Raw genomic sequence first — 23,182 nt, forward strand, 5'->3', positions numbered from 1 at the left:
CTGCAGGCAAAAATTGTGCATGCCCCAAAAACACACCCACGGGGCAAATTGGCCTGTTCAGAGTTTAGGGTGTAGAAGTTTTAGGGTCTTATGTAACAGACTTTTTCTTATCCTTGTAGGAAATGTAAATCCACATGTTCTCCGCTATGCCTCACTCTCATGTATTCATTATTTCATAATATTTGCACACACACTCAGCAGATAATGCAACATGTTCTCGCACCAGTATGAAGACTCCCTAGGAGTGTGCACTGAACAGTCAATGTGGCACAGCAATTAGCACAGTTACATTGTAAAAGAGATTATAGGTAAATGTACTATACTGCTGCTGCTGCTGCTGCTGCTGCTGCTGCTGCTGCTGCTGCTGCTGCAGAGTGTAAGATGTTCACTTAGATTTTCTGAAGAAAATCATTCTATGAACTCTGTTAAGTACTGCTTACTATCATAAGGATATATACATTAAATATTAATAGTTATAATTGTATATTGTGACATGGGGACATTTTGTTAAAGGCTTTTTGCCCAATATGCCTGAGCTACAGTATATGTTGTAGCATAGGTGGTAATAAATTAGTGGTATGTTACTTCAGATAGAACATTAGAGTGACAATTCCTCTGTCCCACAGCCTGAGATGAATGTTTTTGTGTACTCCATATAATGCTGCAAAATGTATTGCTGCAAATTCATTAAAACCTTAACACATTTGGCAAGGTTATGTATTTTGCTGGCCATGGAAATAGGGAGAGACTGCAGGTGAAGATTGTAGCCTAAAAATAATTAATAATTTGCAATGAGTGAAAATAGGTGAATTAGGAAGTACACAGAAACAAATGGAAGTGACGATAGTGGGGTCTTTGATAAAGTAATTGTTAATTGCCAAAAGGGCCTTGTTGCAGTAAGTTTCACAATAATATAGTTATGGCTAATGATTCTGAGACCTGGATTTTCCACTTAAGAATTGAAACACCCAACCATAACAAATATGGGTAGAGACTGTGCTATGATAAACAGCCATAGAAGTCCCAGCCTGTGAATGTGCACTGTATGAGTGGTAAATAAAAGTAGAATATGTGGTATAACTTTACTCATCACTTATTTAACATCATACACTTTTTTTATACATTCACATATCCACCTTTTTCGTTGTTTCCATTCTATGCATATGTAGCACCCCCCTAGTTTAGCTAAGGGGAGCTAGATCCTAATGGTTAGACAGGAGCTGATACAGGGGCAATAGCCAGAGGGAACAAATTGTGGTCAGGGCTAAGAGGCTCTTCAGGACATCCTCTCTGGAATTTCCCGCTGCCCTGAGGGTTTTGGAGGAAGGCCTTGGAGTCAGTGGGTGGATCTGAGGAATGGCTGGCTGCACTCTTGAGGGATCTCAGCCAATCCCCAACAGAAGGCTTGGCAAGGGCCTGGGACTCCCTTAAAAATTCTGGAGCCTACTCAGTAGCAGGGGACTCTGGTGGAAGAAGGAGAGTAATGTGGAGAGGAAGATGTGAGGCAGAAGAAGGAGGCTGCCAGGAGGCCTAGTGATATGGGGCCTGCCTGCGAGCCTGGAGCTGGAAAGGAGGAAAACTTGGAGCTCACTGGCCTCCTGAGCAAGGACCACCTGTATGGCAGGGAAGGAGCAGCCCAGCTGATAAGCCTCATAGCAGCAGCCAACCCACAAACGGTACAGGAGGGGATCTTAGTGAGTACACCTGCATCCCCTGAGTGGATAGGGGAAGGAGCACTCTGATGGGAAGCCAGATTAGACTTCTACTAGTTACTATTAGACCTATTTAAAGGAACAGCAGCCAGATTCCCTGCTCAGGAAATCCACCAGATTGCTGGGTGAATGTGTGAATTTCATCTAGGGTCTGGGGTAGTACATCAAGGAAATGCTGGCTAGTTCTCCAACAAATACTGTGCTGCAGAAGATAAGTTTGTGAATAGTTTCAGGAAGTTTGTCCTCTGTTATCGGTTCCCTTGGGCATCCTATACCCCCCTTACCCTATCCCAGCTCTAAATCCCCTCAGTAAAAAAACAAAAGAAAATCTCAAAGGCTGATTTCTGAGTTTGAATGCAAGCTTGTGTGGAGAATGTAGATTGCTTGGCTGTGCAGGACTATAGGGGGACCCAAATTCATCAGCAATCCCTAAGGGGGTAGTGCTACACATTGGTATCTACTGAACTATAAACATAACCTTATTTGTTATATTAGTTAGTGAACTTAGTGGTGACTTTTATATCCCCCAATATATCCTACATATCTTTTGTCTTTACTACATGACTGTTTAATGCAGGCTCATCAGTTGTTACCGTAGAAGCCAGACATCATAATCCAAATGGAGATGCCATATTTTACAGCCTTTTCAGCGGTGACAAAGAAACCTTCATGCTAAACTCTGATACAGGTATAATACATATACTAAATTAGTGGTAAACATACAGTGTGCGTAACAACAAAAATAAAAGAATAAAATATAGTTTTGTCTTTTTAATAATTTTGTAACCTTTAACATTTTTGTCAATTTAGCTCCATTATAAAAGGAGATATTTGTTATCTTATCTTAGACAGCCCATGCATAAGTCATTTTTTTCATTCAAAATTAATGAAAAAAATGACTCATTCCCCCACCCACACACTTGATGTGAATAGGGGAATTCTCCCCACTGAGCTTTAATTCTTACAGTGGGGAGGCCTCCGCACCATCAGAATACACTGATGAGCATTGCCGGTTATAGCTTGCGGCATTGATTGAGCAGGGAAAATCCAACAGCTACAAAACCTGTCTACTTTGAATGTTTACTTTGCAAAAACATTTTTTTAAAGGATTTTTGCTAGAGCATGATGGGGTAATCTAACTGAACTTTGCCCGTAAAAATGGGGCTGTTTTCATTCCCTTGCCCGTTAAAATGGAGCTCTGTTAACTTAGATTAGTAAATAAGGTGATTCTGTGTTCACTTCAGTCATCTATGCACAAAAATCCTATTTTTTTTTACTAATTCCTTTATTTCCTTGTATTTAAAGTGAACACAACTTTACCTTATTTACTTATTGCCCTGAGATATAAGAAGCTATGGGTTACCTCAGCTAGAAGCAGATGTTTCCTATAGCTGAATTATCACATTAAGGGAATGCTCCACAGATCAAGTTAGAACTGTCTGTCTTGCCCCACAATGACTAATGTAATAGCATTGTCCACCTTTGATATCATGCTTCATGCTTCATGCTATACCTATATTTAAGGTGTAACATGGAATATGGTCACATTGAATCTGATTACATGTTCTCATAGTAGCTGTTGGTTCAATTCTAGATCAGTTAGATCTGCTGTATTTTGTCTGACAGGAGAGCTCATGGTGAGGGAGTCTTTGCTACTTGATGCAGAAGCCAACAAGAAAATACATTTCGTCATCGCTGCCATGAGCAGTACTTCTGCGGCATACTGTGGAGTTTCAGTATTGATCCAAGATGAAAATGATAATGTGCCAGTGTTTGATCGAGACCATCATATAACTTCTGTTTTGGAAGGTCAGGGCTACAACCTCTTTGTTATTCAGGTACAGAACTACATAAAATTATCTTTCTTCTGGGTTTGGTTCATGGTATTTTAATAGCATCTACACTAGGGGGTCTATTTTTAAATGTTATCTATAAATTAGCTGTAAATAACTAGGCCAATTTATTAAAGGATTCAAGAATATTCTCCCAAAAAGTATATTCACTTCAGCTATCCAATCATGTAAAAGGTAAATTCCTGTACCCAATCATGTACAGAAGATGTTCCCGTGATTTAAAAACTGAACTGAATATTTGCACAATTTGTAAGTAAAGATTCTCAACTGTATTAGAAAATCAGCCTTAACATTTCAGGTGTTTTCCTCATCTGTGGTAGTGCTAAATAATTATCAAGTTTACACTGCTTTTAATCCTAATTTATATTCCTACTATAAAGCATAATATGTTTTGCTAATACAGAAGTATATTTGTATGCAATATTTCATTACCGTCAGATTTATAGCATGAAAATGGTAGGAAATAGTATGAGATTATAAATGTTCTTTTCCTGAGACCACAACATAAATTTGTTAATACTTCACTACTGCTGCTATTGCCAGTTGATATATTTTCTGTGCTTCAAATGCCCAGTCCCATAATTTATAACATAAAATCACAAAGAGTTTAGGCTCCAAGTACTCACTGCTAAGGTTTATTTTCAACCATTTTCCTACCATGTATTGAAAAATAATTTCAGGCAGTAATAATACTAGATTTTATGAAGTATAGTTTCAAAACTGACCTCTGCCTATTATACTGCACAGTATATATTGTACACAGTAGCAGTTTATTTTTAAATAATACTGACACGTTCCAAAAAACCTAAGCTGACTTTGTGACCATTTGTTTACTTTTCTTTGTTTTTTATTGGCATGGGCAGGTTCAATGTCATACACTGATACGTACTGCCATTTCTATCAAAAGTTTTTATAATGAAAATACAGACATGAAATTTATTTGGCCAAGACATATCAATGTACCACATATCTTTGAACTATCACCATTAAAATAATGTCAAACTTCTGCACATGTATATTAAACTATGTGTGTTATATCGCATAGGTGTGAATGAGCCATTACTGAGAACAATAAATCTCGATATAAAGAGAGATGGGACTTTGATATTAGGCAATCTTAATGTGTTTATTGGTGACTATGCACAAGCATGTTTTTTGTCAGAAATATCCACCCCCCCTACACACACACACACAATTACTGATTATTTGTAAGCCAAAAATATAGAGGAGAAACTCTATTCATTCCTGGGTTTGCTGCAATCACAATCTTGTTCAGATGGATTTCAAATTGTTTACGGTGATCATAGATTTGAGATAGTTTCCCCAGTATATCCACAATCAGTCAGATAGGGCAAATACATCATATGTATAGGCACCACCAGACAAATCCATCAGCTGGTTTTAGGAGAAAATGGTGATGGGCTATGATGGATATCTTCCCCCATGATTTGCTGAATTATGGGTTTTATGGGTTGTCTAGCAGTGTTTTCTCGGAACATAACTCATCATGCTCATACTTGAAGCATGTTGTTCCCTGTATTCTACAATGAGGAGTTAATCAAACCTAACATGTATCTAAAGCCAAACCTTTTTTCGGATTGAATGGTAGGAACCCTTGTCAAGTTTTTATTGCTGTCTGTGTCCCTGATGGGGAGATTCTACAACTCTATTTGTCCTGAGGACCATTGTCGCTGGGATTGAAAGTGATGGTTCAATTCAAAATTTGTCACCTGGATAGGCACAACTGGAACATCTTTTAACATACACATGTGTTCTGGACATGACTGTCTAAAAGAGGATTTCACAATTTGTTTTAGAAATTTCCTTTCACTTACTGTTGTGACCAAAGGACAGGAAGTGTGGGCAAATCTCCCTAATGGTACACAGATGGTAGAACAAAAAAAACCCAAAAAAAATGAGAGGGGTTTTACCCTGCCCTATTCCATCCAAAATGAGGGGGAAAATTTGCTTTATGTATACTTTAACTCTTAATGGGCTGTAATGTTCTTTAGGTTCTAGTTTAAACAGTAATATGTACTTATACATAGAACATGTGTTACCTCTGCTTTTTGGCACTTGGTGATGCGCTTTCTTCCCAAAGCATGGTCTTGTACAATATAGTTGTAGTGGAGTTCCCCATCACTTACAATGCTTGGATGCAGGCGTGGGCTCTTCTGACTCTGTTTCCCATAATCATCTGGGCTCCCACAAGCTCCAGGGCTGGTTTGTAAAACTGATCACTTTTACAGTGCCATGATAGGTATACTTGTGTATTGATCTTTTTTTTTTAGGTTAGTCTTTATTTGTCAGTTATGTATACCCACTACCCACTGCATTTAGATACATCCTGCATACAATGACACTCACAGTAAGGAGATTTAGGACTTAATTGAGTCATTGATTTAGTGATTAACATAAGCAACATGTTAATGTGTTTTAGAACACTGTGTTTTATACTTTTATGCACTTTGTGATTCTAATACAATGTTAACGTATGCATTTATTCATATTTGTGTGTGTTTCTCCTTGCCTCTATATGTTTATTATACTGCAAAAAAAAAAAGTTGCTTTGTAATGTTTACGTAATTATTGTCTATTTTTAAGGTTTTTGCCACAGATGCAGATGGTGGTATGAACGGGCAAGTAGATTACTCATTTGTGGATGGCAATGAAAATCAAGCTTTTTTAGTAGATTCCAGAAGGGGCATTATTACTACTAATGCTATTCTTGATCGGGAAATAAAATCCTCCTACAGGTTTGTTACCTGTCTTCATATGTAGGTTACTATATTTTATGTATTTGAATAAGGTTTGTGGTGCCCATTGGTCTGACTTCATTTTGAAAAATTATAATGTGTTTTAAAGATTATTTTTCACAATCTCTCCTCTTTAGTGTTGATTAATTGACTAATCTTATGTTTTCCTTCTCCACAATGATGTCAGCATGAAAACTGGGCATGTGCTTGATATCATAATATGTTTCAAGTAAAAGGGGATTCCCAATAATAGTCATTGCTCCTTCACATTTGATGTGGAGATTATGAGATGTGCTTGGAAGAATTTTAGTGGGGAAATCTTGGCGCTTAGGTCTAGAAATGGTATAGGAAACTGGTGTGTGACTGCACACATCAGCGTTTGCCCAATACTGAAATATAACTTTTCAATGGATATAGCCTTAAACAAGAGCTGGATTAAATCAAAATAGATCCTAAGACTAGGTGAAAGTTTTGGGCATCTCAATGTTAGTCCCTTTGACTGAGCAATATGATTGAGTACTTACATTACATATCTTTTTTTTTCTATCTGTGGACTTCTAAAGTCTGCAAATCTGCAAAAAATACAGAGTTATGTAATTGCCGTATGGTCTTTTCCTGTTATCCTGTGTTCCTGAGAGATTGCCTTGTTGCTGACCCTGATCCGTTGACTGTCTCCTGCTCTGATCCCTGGCTTGTCTGACCATTCTCCTGTCTTATCCTGTACGTTTGACCTCCTGTTACTGAACCTGGCCTGTGACCCGTTTATCCTTCTGCCTGCCGCTTGTACCGTTCTGCCTCCTCCATTACTGACCTGGCCTGTCTGACTTCGCTCACTCCACCTCTTCACATCAGGCTCTCACCTGCTACGTACCACCGGCAAGTGCCTCTACCACGGCTGGTTGCACCCAGGGGCCGCGACCTGGTTTCGGCCTGCTCCAAGTCCATCCCCGCCATCAGGGGCTCTGGTGAACAAGCAGGTCGGAGCTTAGATTCTGCGCCCTGGGGAATCCCAGTCTGTGTAGCGCTAGAGGCTACCGCCGGTCGGTCCCTAACAGGAGCTCTGAAACTACAGCAATAGCTAACTCTTCCAGAGCTCCATAAAACTGTCAGACCTAAATTAAAGAGTTAAGTCCATAAGGCGGCATGCACCTAATTTACAGTGTGCCTGCACATTTTTCAAAGTGATTGAATCCCTGGAGTTGAGCTTCAAAGCTGAACTACAGGCAAACCACTATTTAAAATGTAACATTCATGTATGTCATCTTACTTACCAAAGGGGTTGTATTTTTTTTTAAACTCAGTCCTGAAATATACACAGCCCTGATAAACAGCACAGGCTGTCTGGTTACCTAATTTTTCTGCTGCAGCTAAACAAAGCAACTTGGTCTTGTCCTTGTGATTGGATAGTTAAGAATCGGCAAGAAAGTGATGAGTTTATCTCTCTGCTTTTTTTCCCAAACACACATTGTTTTTTAGCAAATGTGAATACGGGAGACCTGAATGGTTTAGATTGCTGCCCCTCTCTCTCTCCTTATCTGAGTGCTGCTGTACAGAGAACTATAAGAGTCTGAAGTCATAAGTCTGTGGTATTTAAACATTCCATGATTTTTTTTATATAAATGGACAACTGCAGTGTTTAGGTTTTTTTTTCTGCCTAGATTTTCATATTTAAGATTTTACCAAAATTTCAGAAGAAATTTCAGATTCAGATGTTTACCGAAATTTCATTAGAAATATTGACTTTAAAGGTTTTTGCTGTCCATAAAGCTTCTCTAGGCAATATCAGATTTAATATATAGCCATTAATTGGCAGAGATTATATTAATCCAGTAATATCTATTTGTTGGAGTGTTTTGCTTATACAGAGAGAGCTTACAGTACATGTCATGTTCCACTTTAGATTTTGCTAAAACTTTACTCCACCATAAATCTGGCATTGTCTCTCTATCTAGTAAAGAAAGGGCAGAGAATAAACTTTAATCATGGTGGTTTGTTTTTTAAACTTTTGGCATTGCAGCTTTTTTTCCTGCCACTTGTCGCAGTTTTTTACATTTCATGTTAATGTTGCATCATCCCATGCCAACAATTTATAAACTATGGGATAGCCAGGCTTGCAGCAACATCAGTCTGAGTATGTTTAAATTAAAGTAGCAGTATTTATGATCTTTCTTTATTGACTAATTAGTATTTGTGGTAGAAAATACTACACCTTTCCTAGTGTTGAACTCAATACAGGCACAAAACACCCTGCAAAAAAAGACACTTTATACATATCTGTCCTGGTTTTATTGGTGGAATCTTTACTTGCTTCAAGAGCAAATACACCTTCAGAATTTTCCTGGTATGCCTACACCCTCTACCATAACCTGTGGCTCCATCCAAGACCCTAAATCACTACTGTGTCTGGAAGTGCGGTGTGGCTGGCGGGTATCATAATCACATGTATCTCACACCTAAGGCAATAAATCTTGCATGTTATTTTATTATGACAAGCATCTAAAGTCCACTGTGCTGCATTTACAAGGATACCAATACACCATTAACATTCTGTAAATAGAATTTCAACTATGTGCTATTGCTGTGTGAGTCATAAGTGGTGCAAATCACAGATCTTCAAAAGCCAAGCATAAAATTATACCATGAAAGGAACCTGTGCTACCTGTCTGAACTGCTGAGATCATTGAGCCATGTGTCAATTAACCACTTGCCTACTGGGCACTTTTACCCCCTTCCTGTCCAGGCCAATTTTCAGCTTTCAGCGCTCTTGCACTTTGAATGACTGTTGCACGGTCATGCGACACTGTACCCATATGAAATAATAATAATCTTTTTTACACAAATAGAGCTTTCTTTTGGTGGTATTTCATCACCGCTGGGTTTTATTTTTTTGCTAAACAAATGAAAAAAGACTGAAAATTGTGAAAGAAAAAAAGTTTTTCTTAGTTTTTATTATAAAATGTTGCAAACAGGTAATTTTTCTCCTTCACTGATGTGCACTGATGAGGCTGTACTGATGTGCACTGATGAGGCAGCACTGATAGGCAGCACTAATAGGCACTGATAGGCTGCACTGTTGAGACGGCACTGGGGGCATTGATGAGGAGGCACTGATGAGGCTGCACTGATATGCAGCACTGATGGGCACTGATAGGTGGCAATCATGGGCACTGATAGGCAGCACTGATGGGCACTAATAGGCAACACTTAAGGATGCTGATAGGTGGCACTGACTGGCAGCACTGACAGGCACATTTTGGCAGCACTGACGGGCACAGATTAGCAGTACTGCTGGGCACTTTTGGGGCTGAACTGATAAACAGGGCACTGATAATCAGTGTCCTGATTATCAGTGTAGATGTCTCCTTTCAGGCTTGCCAGTTATTGGCAGTACTTTTCTCATGCTGTGACAGCGTGAGGAAAGTACTGCCGATAACCGGCAAGTGTATTTACATGGTGATAAGCTGTGAATGGACACCGCTGATCATGTGGTAAAAGGCCACTCTGATTGGCCCTTTACCATGTCATGTGATCAGCTGTGTCCAAACTGAGAGCACCATGTCCATGCCGCGGGGGATGCTTTCTGGGAGGATGTCACATGACGCTCTCCCAGAACTGGACAACCGCACTGTAGCCGTCATTTGGCTATAGCATGATCAGGAAGTGGTTAAACTGAGCATCAAATGCAATAATCACTGTAACAAACTAAATTTCCTTACAATCGTAACGTGAAATAAAATATATCTGTGTATAGTCTTTAGTTCTCTAATCTGTTTCCAATGAAATCTCTTTCAACCATAAGTCAAAATACTTTTCAACTCCTGTGTATCTCTCTTGAAAAGAACTCTTTCAACATAAATAAACCAGTCCTATATTGCAACAAAGTATATTATTTGTATCTTTCAATATCTTCAGGGGAAGAAAAACCCTTCAAGCCATACTGTGCCCCACAACTGTGCTTAATAGATAAACTCACCAGAGGTGAATGACCTCTCTAGATTATTTAGGTCAAAATGCACTTTTAATGATAATCTTTCCATCTACTTGTTATCTGTTCATCAGTTCCTCTGTTCCCTACAGCAAAGCAAATATAAATAGAACTCCAGATAGTGTAATACTGTAAACACACTTCACTTTTTTAAATGGAACAGAAAGCTATTGCATTCACATTTATTGGTACTCTCGCTCACACTAGTTTGTAAAAGCCATTATGGCAGCATTTCCAGCTGCTGAGAACCATATAACTGTCTTCAAACACCTCACACCATTCCACTCTGAAGCAAGATCTCCCAATCCTTATGTTTTTGCTCAGCACCCAAGGACTCACTTGATGTTTACTTAGGTGCTTTCTCCCAACATATTTTGTAAAAAGGACTTTCATCAATTCTCTTTTACTAGCTAGGTGGGGTGTGGGTGATAGCACCAAGGAATGTGGGTTCATTACCTTTCGCTTACTTTTAATAAAGTGAAGTATTTTTGCAGCATTAGACTATTTGGAGTTCAATTTATTTATGGTTGGAACTGATGAACGGATGACAAGCAGATGGAAAGATTATCATTATAAGTCATTTTGACCTAAATAATCTATTGAGTACAGGTGTGGGGCACAGCATGGCTTGATGTGTTTTTCCTTCCCATTAAGGTATTGGAAGATACAAAGAAGATGCATTTGCTGCGATATAAGACTGGTATTTATGTTGAAAGAGTTATTTTCAAGACAGATACACAGAAATGTACTTTGGAACTACCTTGGAAGAGATTTCATTGAAGACAGAACTAAAGACTATACACAAATATATTTTATTTTACATGGTCAGGATTTTTAGTTTGTTACACATATTTTGTGAATTAAAATAAGTAATTGGTAAGTGTGGTTGTTGTCAGTTTAACTTAGCACAACACTAATGCCCACATAACCAATGTGACTCCAAAAAATTCTTCCCTGATGACTTCATCCACCCCTTGGATTGTAGGAACTCTTCCAGGTCAAGAGCAAGGTCATCTTATGCTTCTGTTCTATGCCACAGGCCTGTAAAACACATTTATCTACAAGAGTACCTTGTTGAAGACAAATATTAAGCATACAGGCAACATAGGACTTGCAGTAATAAAAACTTGCTCATTCTTGGTAGCAGCTATGATGCAAAATTGCAGTAACAAATCTGACTAAGCTTTGGGTCTCACAGGGAATCTAATGTTGCGCTATGAATGATCTTTGTTGTATCATAATTAACAGATGCAGGCTCTAAACAATTGTTGCTTATATTAATACATTTCAATTCCTGGGAAAGTGGAAATGATGTGAAGGCAACAGGCCAAGAAAACACTTATTTTGTATGTAGTGGTAACTTGTTCCAGGATACTAGTAGAGAACTTGATTGAAAATAATGCTTAGCTGATGCATTTAGACAATACATTTCTTAATTTCATCCGGGGATTGACATTACCAATTTCTCTTTTCATTACAATTGAATTAGTTATAACTGATAGCACTGAGCCAGTCAATGATTTAGCTTTTCCCTCTCACTATGCAAATACATTTGTGTTTGTTTCCTGCAGTGTAGATATGTACAGATATAGAAGCAGTGCTAGGCAAAATCTGCAAAAATAGTCCTAGGTACTCAGGCATTCACTCTAAACGATATCTCTCTTTCCTTATCTTCTTTATTGCAAAATTCATACTTAAGGTTTTCTTTAAAATAATCATGTCGAATTCTCTTTTTTGGAGCTTTTTTAGTGTCTTTTTCAGGCTCCCATACGTCTTCTGTGTCCACTCACTTCCAGCTCATTTGAAAGAGTAGTGCATGTTTGTTGCAGTCACATGCACTGCTCAATGTGCACTCTAAACCCATGGTTCAGTGGAGCTTCATAGTTTACTGTGCATGCACAGTCTGGCTCTGTTTTTCTGGATGTCGCTGTCAGCCTAGAGCATGAGGGCAGAGATAAGTGAATGGTGAGTAGGCTCAGAGGAGGATTAAGCTGGGGTTATGTGCCAGTGCTGAATTAATCTGCACTTCTGTTTATTTGGAATGGGCAGTACAGGTTAGTTACAGTCATGTGCAGTCCTCTATGTACACTACAAATCCCATATTCTATAGTCCATCTCAAGAATGACCAAGAGAGGGTGGCTACAATTCCACATACAGCAGGGCCATGGAGAGTAATTGTAGACACTCTCTAACAAGAAGTCTAATCATATAACATAAAGAAATGAAATTAGGAGTTTTAGAGGAGGCTCAGAGCAATAAAAAGTGCAGCTGGCACTAAAATCCCCAGTATTGTCTGGTGTTGGACACTAGAGGGGAATGGTGACATCACTCATTCTGATATTGCTGGGGCCCAGCATCTGGCTGCTAGATGTGAGCATTGTCACAGTTTAATTAAAATGTTACATGCAACATTATGTCCATCATGCTACACGCCATCACATAACTAGCAGGTGGTGGGAGGATGGTGGTGTTGGGGGGAGGTGAGGTGTGCAGCAAAATGCACCTTCACCTGTGTAGATAACAATCCTTGTACTGGCCCTGACTAGGAGCACTAGGTATTGTCTCTGGGTGCAACAGTGGAGGAGCAGCTGGAAAGTCCTGGCAAGATACATATCAGTGAGTCAGGGGGGAAGATGTGCTGTGGGAGAAGTATTGGCTTTACCTAATATCTAGGGTTTTTTTTTGGAATGTACAGAATATGGCATTATGATCCTATATGCCAAAAAAGTATTTCTGCAAAAAAAATTACTATTGTTTTTTTAAATTGCATGACGATTTGCATGTGCGTAGCTATTCCTGCAGTTTGCAAGAAGTTCCATTGCAGAGAAGCCTAGTTGGGCAGACAGTATCCATACTGTAGTATACTTTTCAACAAGCTACAAACCACTCTGAGGAAGGGGACACAGCTCCGAAACACATTAGTGTACCGACACCACCAACAGTTAGGAACCTGCTACCATGTTGGCTGACCATCGGTTATTTTATTGATGCGTAATATTACTGACAGATGGATACATCTGTCAATGATACTGAGTTGTATTAGGTTAGCCAAATGTGGGTAGAAACCCACACTGATCTGACAGCCAATGCAATGTTTAACAAAAGACCGAGTCATTTAGCATTATTGGTGTGAATGGTGTGAAGTGTTATGAATACTTTACACATTGAAAAGCCTATAACTGTCTAAGAGATTTTTTTTTGGAATATTTGTGTTACCTGGCAAAACCTTCCTTCTGCATACTGTGTAAAGCAGCAGAAGGTTCTGATACTACACATGGGCAGTTGGTTCCCCACCTATCTGTAAGAAACTTTAGATCTTACTGTGTTTATATATGTATAATGGTCAGGCTGATACAGAAAAAATGCTGAAGTGCATAAAGACTTTTCTTTGCGCTGTTGAGCAGTTCCCAGACAATGAGCAGCCAACTGAATATTCCTAACCCTGGGAAAGAACAGAGCCCCTTCAGCTGCACTGCTCTATGCCCAAACATCATTCTTATATGTTTGGATATAAAACAAAGTTTGACAAAGTACTTAAAATCAATCCTGAGTGGTAACTAATATGAAAGCCTGAGAAAAACAATGAGGAACGTTACAAATGAAAAAAAAAACTGTATCCATTCTAGGGAAACGAGAGACATTTACCGTAGGATAAAATGAATACTCTTCAAGATTAGGCACAGTCCATTAGTCTCCCTTTAACTTAGTTGTCCAACATTTGTTATGGTGTAAAATTGGCTTGAAATCTAGAAGTAGTGTTTTAGAAATAACAAGTCATTAATTATGGCTCTCAGAAAACACTTTAGTGGGGTTTGGATTCATCTTACTGGCTGTTGGCCATTTCACACCACTCTATAACAATAAATCATATCTGCAGTCTTACAAGCAGTATATGTTATGAAATACCGTTACTAAACATGGGCGTAAAATTAAGATATTTTACACCATTATTTCCAAACTTTCTTTATTTTTCTTTAGATTTTGTTGATTGCATTCCATGGACAATTATTTTTTCACTCAGCGATTTAAATGCCAAAATTTTCTAACAATAGCACAACAGTACGTCAATCATAACAATGAGCTTTTTTTGGACAGAGCTCTATAAATGCTAGCTTTACATTTCACTATGCAAATCTCTTTTAAATCTCTCTTTGAAATGAATACAGCATTAACTTTTGAGTGCATAACAAAGAGAGAACAAGAACTAGTGTTAAATGCTGGTTGAGAGCTGCATTATTCTGCTACCCCTTGGAGGATGCATTAGTATTAAATGCTAAGATGCCTTTTTTCCCCTTAGTGTGTTAAACTGTCACACTTTAAAACTGGTTCCACTAAAAACATTTTTCCCACATAAAAAAGTTGCTTGTTAACACCTATCAATTCTATCTTTCTCCGCACCCGCTCTGCAATAGCCCATTCCTATACTAAGTAAAAGATAGATGAAATGTATCAGAAACTGCAAAAATGGGCTGATAAAATTGGGTCGTACAAAGCATACAATTACCACATACCATTAGCCTTGTAACTGCAGTAAGAATCATGTGACCAGTGGCAAATACGATCTCTTCGGATCACCAAATGCATTACCCTCTAATATTGCAATCTCCGTACAATCAACGTTAGATCTTCCAAAAAGAAGCAATATGAGAATCTTCTTAAACTATCCAATCAGACAGGTTCTTGCGCTACATACTAGTTAGTAGATCTAGCAGATATTGTACAATCATATTGTAAAGTGTGATAAGCTTGACAGCAATCAACACTTTGCTGCTAGTGTCCTGTATTTTATTTTGAATGGACCATACCATATTACTAGATCCTGTGCAACGGGTTTACCTCCTTGTGTGCCCGCATCACTCTGCAGTTCTTTATGTCTCATTGGCACAGAGATATTTTGGTGGGATGAAAAACAAAAATGGTGCAGGACAGCAGATGTCAAGTTGATGTAAAAACCCCCCAAAAAACTAGGTCATGAGCTGCTAGTACTGGCTTTCTTGAGTTTATATCAAGATATGTACATATGTAAGTATAGATGTAAAACACTGTAAGGGATTTTAGTCAATTTATTTGTTAGTTTGACATATTTATAAATATACCTGTTTATGCACTGGTGTTTGTATATTTTTATATATATATATATATATATATATATATACATTTTTTTAACAAATAAACATTTATTACAGGGTGCTTCAAAGTCATAGCTTTGACAAGTATGCTTGGGTTGCTAATAAGAAAGCCAAGCACTAGCTCTACATTTTTGGACTGCTCATGCAGATAGAAGAGAGAGTGGGGGATATATCCATCCTTTCACTCATGTGGTGATTGGTGTGTGTGTAATCTGTAATTTACAATAAACTATTCTTAAGGAGGTTTTAAGAAAGGCTGGTTTTTATATGTTTCTGTCACCTCACATTTACTAACTACTGGCTGCAAGTATAAACATTAGGAATGTGCAATCTTTCATGTATACCTATTCATGTCTAGTTGTATTTTAAGGGTTTCTTACAGAACATACTGTTTAATAATATTTTGCATTGAATATTTTTGAATTGTAAGCTATATTTATCAAGAACATTTCTTTTAATTTTAGACTTGTTCTTCAAGCTGCTGATAGAGGATCGCCAAGTCTTTCTGCAACAAGTATAGTAATGGTATTGGTTGCAGATATAAATGACAATGCACCTACTATTCCTCCTCTGGAGACCATCTACATCCATGAAGGTAATATAGTGAAAAATAATGCTCAGCAGGGTATTTACTACATAAGTTATAAGATAACAAGATATCCTCTTAATACACTGAATGTTGATCAAGAGCTCTGTACTATTTTAGATGCTTCTCCTGGCTACATTGTAATGTGTATAACCGCCAACGATGTGGATCTAAGACCAAATGTATCATACAGTTTTACTGAAGATGGTAACCCTGGTATGAAGTTTGACATTGATAAGTATACTGGCGTTATAACCCTTACTGGATTGTTGGATTATGAAGAAACATCACAGCATCACCTTAGGATCCAGGCATCTGATGCATTGCATCTTACTAAAGCAGAGCTCATCATACAGGTGTTGGATGTTAATGACAACCCTCCACTATTTACTAAAGATTCCTATAAGGTAAGCATAAGAAAATGCAAAGATATAAAATCATATTATAACCATGGTTGTTGATTGCAAGGTGACATGCTACCTTGGGACCACCCTTATTCTTTAGGTAGCTCCTGGTTTTCACTTGAGACTACACTGTATGCTGTATCATATTGTGAGCCCAGGCCAATGTGGTGACCACATCCCTAGGGGGTGTGCCCATGACAGTCTAGGTTCACAGGAAATGGGATTAATGAAGCTGACCATTATTTAACCGAGAAGAGAACCGGCATTGGACAATCTGGAGCAGTAAATCTGCAGGGATCATCTCCAGAAAGGAGATCAATATTTCAGCAGGAGGTGCATTTTTCTTTTAAAAAGTGCTGGGCCACTATAAAGGCTAATGTTCAGCTTTGCAAAAAAAAAGAAAAGCTGTCCTCATTGATCAGTAACAAGATCTTATCCCACAACAGCCCTTTTGCTTCCTGTGGAAAATGATATGCAACAATCCACAAATATCTTATGACAAGTAAGTACATTTTAAGCAGGTAAACAGATTCATTATTAAAATAATGCAAAAATAATAAAATAAACTGTGATCAACATTGAATTAGTATACTTCCAACAAAAGTGGTCATTATTTGGTTGAATTTGTAGCTGGTGAAATTGAATCTATAAATCCCTTAGGCTAATATTGTCTGTCTTTGGTGAGTTTATACCCAGGGCGGACTGACCATTTGGAAACTTGGGCACTGCCCGAGGGCTCGGGGTCATGCCCCTGGTACCTTTTTCATAGGCTTTTTTGAGTTTGGGCAAGGACACAGGGGCCCCATGATCCCCTATTGCCCGGGGGCCCCATGAGTTGTCAGTCCGCCCCTGGTTTATACACATTCCTTTAAGTAATTGTGAGTTATGTTGTTGAGTCAGCTGTAGGCTATTATGTGAATACATCTTTCTATATATCTTCTTTTCCCTCTTCCCTTCTTTTTTTCTTGGATAAAATGATCAGTCTTGAGAATCCTTCTGTGATATTCATGTGTCATTTGTATGCCCCTAAGGAATTGGGAGTTTTACATTTTATTCTATTTCAGGTACTTATATAGCATCATCAATTTACTCAGCGCTTTACATATATATATTGCACATTCACATCAGTCCCTAACCCTCAAGGAGTGTACAATCTACGGTCCCTAACTCACATTCATACATACATATACTAGGGCCAATTTAGACAGGATCCAGTTAACCTACCAGCTTGTCTTTGGAGTGTGGGAGGAAACCGGAGTACCCAGAGGAAACCCATGCAGGCACAGGGAGAACATGCAAACTCCAGGCAGGTGGTGCTGTGACTGAGATTCAAACCAATGACCCTTTCTAACCATTTAGCCGCTGTGTTGCCCCATAATGTTGAGCTTAAACCGCTCATCAAATGGCAACTACTTTCTAAAAAAACTGCAATAGATTATTAACACTGGTATTTTAAAGTGCTTGTTATCACTTATAAATGTGCTTAAACACTATCCTTTTTTTTTCCAAAAGCTCTAATTAGGCGCCCTTAAGCTTATCTCATACTTCTCCAGTAGTAATGCATAGGTTTACCATTTCACTTATATATTATTATAGGTTAGACTGAACCTTGGCTGTTCGGACATTTGCACAAACACCCAAACATTTACCCTTTCAGCCAAACTTAATTTATAATAGTGATATTACTACCGCCAATATACATGACAGATTTCCGCTGTCAATGGTTGTTAAGGATGCCAGCGGGTGCCAAACTGTAAAGAACCCAAGGCCTGGGTCAGAAGGCTGATCCTCTAGATGCAGGGTTATACACACTGCATCAGTTAGGTTTGAAACAACTTTCTACAAATGCAGGCCTCAAAATTATTTTCTTCATGGATTGACTATTCAGACCAGATTCATAGGCATGGTTTGATTAAAGGGCATAGGATGGTCAGAAACAGACTCTGCAGGTGATGGTACCAAAGCTTGCTCAGAGCCTATGTGGGCTGAAGGCCCCAGTAGTTGAACACAAACATCTAGGAAGTCTCAAGTAGGCATGGAGAACTCTGTGGACATTTGTATAGTCCTGGACTCACCTGAAGGAGCTGAGAAAAGCCCAAATGATGACGGCCTTGTAACAATAGGGGTTTTTAGTTCAAAATGATATGGCGGCTGGCTTAAAATTTTTCTGTTTGCTAGTGTCCCAACCTCCTGTAGACGGCAGTATAACCTGAGTATTCCTGAATTCCTGTGTTCCTCAATGGACGAGAAATAAAAAAGTAGGTGCAAATGCCTGGAATACAATTACAGCTTTCAATATAGTTTTCAGCTAAGTCCAATGAGATTCAACAATTACAGGCTGAATATAAAGATCCTTATCATTGTGAATTAGGATTAAAGTGAAGTTAAAGCTTCTGTATTACATACCTACTCTGGGTCAGAGTTACAAAATGTACTGATGCTATTGGACCAAAATGATAGGCAGGGAACTAGAATATTACATTTTTTAATTTAAGTTTATTTTAATAGGTTTTGTTTTAGTTAAATTTGTTTGTTTTTCTCTTTAATGAATAGTAGGTCCTGTCTAGGACTAAGGAAAGAAGACTGCCGGGAATAATTTTTTTCTTTTTTTTAATCAGGAGATTAGGAAAACTTTTCTTTATTTAAAACACCTGGAAAATAAGTGGCTGTTCATGAACATATTAATTTAAGCCCAGCAGTATGCGGTTTCTGGGTGATTCATACCACACTTGCATGCTTATATAGTGTATAGTTAAGACACCAGCTGCACTCGCCAAAAGGTATAAAGCATAAGGAGTGCCTTGAAACTATAACTTATGAAGTTATGTATAAGAATCAAGCCTATTTGTCATTCCTTATTTTTTTCTTTCTCCCCCTGGAGACCACAGTACAAAAGTCCATGAGTCATCCAAAGCGAGTACATGGTACACTTCAGATTTAGACGTGTAACTTTATTCCAGCAGTTTTAAGTTATATATGCATTAAAAGAACACTCTTTCTCAATTTCAAATTTGTACAGTACCCTTCTACAATGGATAGTTCCTTTGGTTATACTGTATATTTAAGAAACCAATATAACTGTGCAAGATCCATTTTGTATTAAAAACTATAAGTACAGGCAGCGGGCTTGATTTATTAAAGACAAATAGACTGTTCTCTTTGCAAGGGAGTTTTCACTTTGCAAGGGAATTTTCCATTTGCTTAGTTAATAAGGTAAAGCTCTGATTACTTTGATCATCTATTCACCACACTAACGAACCCCTTGTTCACATATATATGGTTTCCTTGTGGCTGCATTGCTCGTGTACAGCGGCCCATTCAGTTGGATTGCTGTATCCACTGAAAATGCAGGGAAAAGGTCACTTTGCCTTTTTGAAAACGTGGCCAGAGGGAAACTGTATAGTGCAATTTCCAGTGCATGGGGGTGCCATTAGGCAGCACATTTTTCTGTGTGGTTTTCTCGGTGGTTGTGGCTGCTGGAACAGGTGTGAGCCTAGCCTTAGCTAAGAGCAAATTCCCTTTCAAAGAGAACAGCCTATTTTCCTTTAAAGTGATAGCAAATGGCAAAAAAAACCCCACAAAAACATTTTCTCCTTGAAAGGCGTGCTGTCACTACTGTCAGGGCTTCCATCTTCACTCAGTCTTCTTTCAGGGTTCGCAGACTGTTTGAATGGCTGAGCTGTGATGTTGTCACTTCCGTGCATGTGCGTAGGAGCACAGTGAGCATGCGTCGGTGAAGTCATTAGAGTTACTAAAGTATATATCTTCAAAGCAGTACATGTTTGGAAGATATTTACTGTACCTACAGGGTAAATCTTGTTATAGCCTTACCTGTAGGTATAAATGAAGGAAAAGGCTTTACTACCACTTTAATAAATCAATGTATATGATACAATTAGACAAAAAAAAAGTATATTTCCCTTAAAACTTGCTAAATGAGATGTGGCTGATAGTTTCAGTAAAGGAATTGCAGATGAGAGGGATATTATATAAAAAAGGCTATCCAATACATAGATATGCTCCTTTAAAGATTAGTAGTGTATGTACATTATTTTACTGTAAAATATAAGGATATAACACTCTAACTCTTCTGTATCATCTGACTAGTGTATGTAACTCAATTTATCTTTTAAAGGGGAAGTTTTTAGCCACCACATGAGCTATAACATGAAGAAAATAATGATATTTTCATTTCTGGTACATTCAGTACAGTTGGATGTAAAGCCCCTTTGATAAAACATTTACAAAGAGTTCACTTTTAGCCCATGTACACATATATCAGATATCATATATATTGATGGACTTTTAAGGCAAAAGAGGAAAAAAATTATACAAATAAGTACAAAGTCAATCAAACCTCTGAAAGTATGCAGGACACTGGGTATATTTACAATGGCATGGCAGCTACTGCTCCACCACAAAAGCCAACAAAGACAGTGATATTGTGCGAAGCCTTGCTTCTATTAGTATTAAATTACACCCTGTCCTGCTGCATCATGATATTGCCCAGGATATGATGCTATGTAAATCCACATCTCCAATTGAGGGCTTTAATAAATCATAAAGTGCATCTCAATTCTGGAACCGTTCAGAAATCTTATAATACATGCATAGATCAGCAATGAAAATACTGGTGGAATGCTATATATTATTATTGGTGTCAAATTTACTTTCTTTTCAAAATACGAGACAAAATGCTCAAAAAATTTTTTTTTACTTTCCTCCTTTTAATTTTTTTCCCTGAAGGTAACTGTACCTGAACTGACTGAGTCCAATACATTTATCATATCTGTATCTGCTACAGACAGAGACTCTGAGATGTATGGGCCTGTCTCTTACAGAATTATCTCTCCATTTAAGGGATTTGTAATGAATCCAACCACTGGTATGTAAACAAATTTACATTTTGTTGACACTGCATGTGTTTTGGTCAAATAAATGCTAAATTTTCAACAGATGATGTAAGGTTTCATTCAATAACCCTTCATTTATTGACAAGAAAGAAGAAAATAGTGTTTTGCATTAACCTGACAAATGTATTTTTTTAAAAACAAGATTAAAATAAAGATATGCAATATTTGTTTTAGTGGGATTTTATTGGTGCCAAAGACCAAAGTTCCACTAAAACAAAAATTGCGCATTCGTTTTTAATTATAAGGGATGTGGTGCCCATAATCACTCATCCATCCACCCTGTATAAAATTAAAATAAACTAAAAATAGTTTTACATTTGTGCAAAATAAACTCAATGTAATAGTTAGAGCCAAATTTTTCATTATGAACACTAACTGTCTTTCTACTTTCTTGTTAGCAAATAGTACTCAGAGCAAGGTGTACCCATACAAATATTTTTTCAGTGTGAAGAGATTCTGACACATTCAGATCACACAGAGTCTTCTACTGTTTTATTCCATAAATAGTAGTTCTACTTGCTTATTTTTATGACTGTGTCAAGGTGGAAACTGGATGCTTTGCCTCAGTTTTTCTGAATGTAGCAGTGGATTTTTATTAAAACCACTCTTGAAGTCAGAATTTGATAGTTTGTCCAGTATTTCTCAATCACAGATCTCAAGGCCTATTAGATGTGCATTTTTTTTCAGATCACTTCCCTCTATTAAGTGTAAGATAATAAAAACATTCTGTTAAAATGCTGTAAATTTAGAAAACATTTGCTGCTACCTGGAAGTTGGGAAAACATAAAAAAGTGGGTTCCTCCATGTAGACTGTAAAATTGTGCTACTTGCACAATCCATGCATGGCTGCCATCACACATTGACACTGTTGTGCAGTGAATACCAGTTATGACAGTATAAATCAATCAAGCCCATGTGTGTGCAAAACTAATCTTTGGTAAGCCTAATAAAGTTTATGAACTGACACAAATACTCATCCAGCAAGGCTAAATGTAGACTATGTATAGACTGCAGTAGACATTGGAGTACCCACTGCTCAGTCTAGATAGAAATTTACAGTTAGTCAATAATGTTCCATTCAGATCAAGGTTGTCTGCACAGTGCATAAACATCAGTGGTTTTATTACAGTACCATTTGGAGATCAATATATCAGTGTCACCTTCTTAAATACTAGTAATGCCAAGACCTTTGAAGCATTAACTACACCCTTGCTTAACAAAAATCATACTTTTCCCACAGCTTCCAAATTCTTTTTTCCTTGCACTTCTTCACAAAAATATAAGAACCTTGGATGTGAACAGGTTAAGAGGACATTGACATCATCTGTTAACAACACTTTTTTTTCTCTTTATTTTGTACTTTGTCAAGCTCTCTTCTGTTCCACCAGTCTGCTCAAAACCCCCTTAACTCTGCACACTTCACTGGTTTATTCTGAAACACTGAAATCACACCTGATAACTAGGCATTAGTGAAATAGTTTGCATAAGGTAGATTTGCCATGAAAATTGCTGTTGCATATTATCTATTTATCAATGTAATATCACCTGAATTTCTTTTAATCTCTGCTATCCATTTATCTACATTTATTATAACATATGCAACAGCCGTATCTCTAACATATTCCCTCAATGTTCTCTAACATCTTTCTCTAATTATCTTTTTCTCTGCTATATAAATGTCACCTTACTGCTTTGCAAGCTTGTAACGCAGCAGGAAGGCAATGTCGCAGATATTTCATGTTACTTTAATTTTGCTAAATTATTTCCTCCTGCAGTGTAAAGCAGAACCCCAAAAGGTGCAATCAGTACTGCATGTTGCAGGCCTCTGGTAGACATATGGGAA

At 37.8% G+C, this 23,182-nt stretch overlaps 1 protein-coding gene across 1 annotated transcript in view; it reads left to right on the plus strand.

The window, feature by feature from the left end:
* The window catches only part of DCHS2 (dachsous cadherin-related 2), a 378,130-nt gene that overhangs the window by 349,596 nt on the left and 5,352 nt on the right, over positions 1 to 23,182 (plus strand). Inside the window, exons 14-19 of the mRNA XM_089670433.1 lie at positions 2,290 to 2,400; positions 3,339 to 3,550; positions 6,170 to 6,321; positions 15,901 to 16,031; positions 16,143 to 16,429; positions 21,173 to 21,311. Coding sequence (XP_089526559.1) covers positions 2,290 to 2,400; positions 3,339 to 3,550; positions 6,170 to 6,321; positions 15,901 to 16,031; positions 16,143 to 16,429; positions 21,173 to 21,311 — 1,032 coding nt within the window. The remainder of the gene's footprint in view (positions 1 to 2,289; positions 2,401 to 3,338; positions 3,551 to 6,169; positions 6,322 to 15,900; positions 16,032 to 16,142; positions 16,430 to 21,172; positions 21,312 to 23,182) is intronic.

Source organism: Staurois parvus, unplaced genomic scaffold, assembly GCF_062004578.1.
Source record: "Staurois parvus isolate SC_StPar_1 unplaced genomic scaffold, SC_StPar_1.0 ptg000090l, whole genome shotgun sequence".
NCBI lineage: Eukaryota > Metazoa > Chordata > Amphibia > Anura > Ranidae > Staurois > Staurois parvus.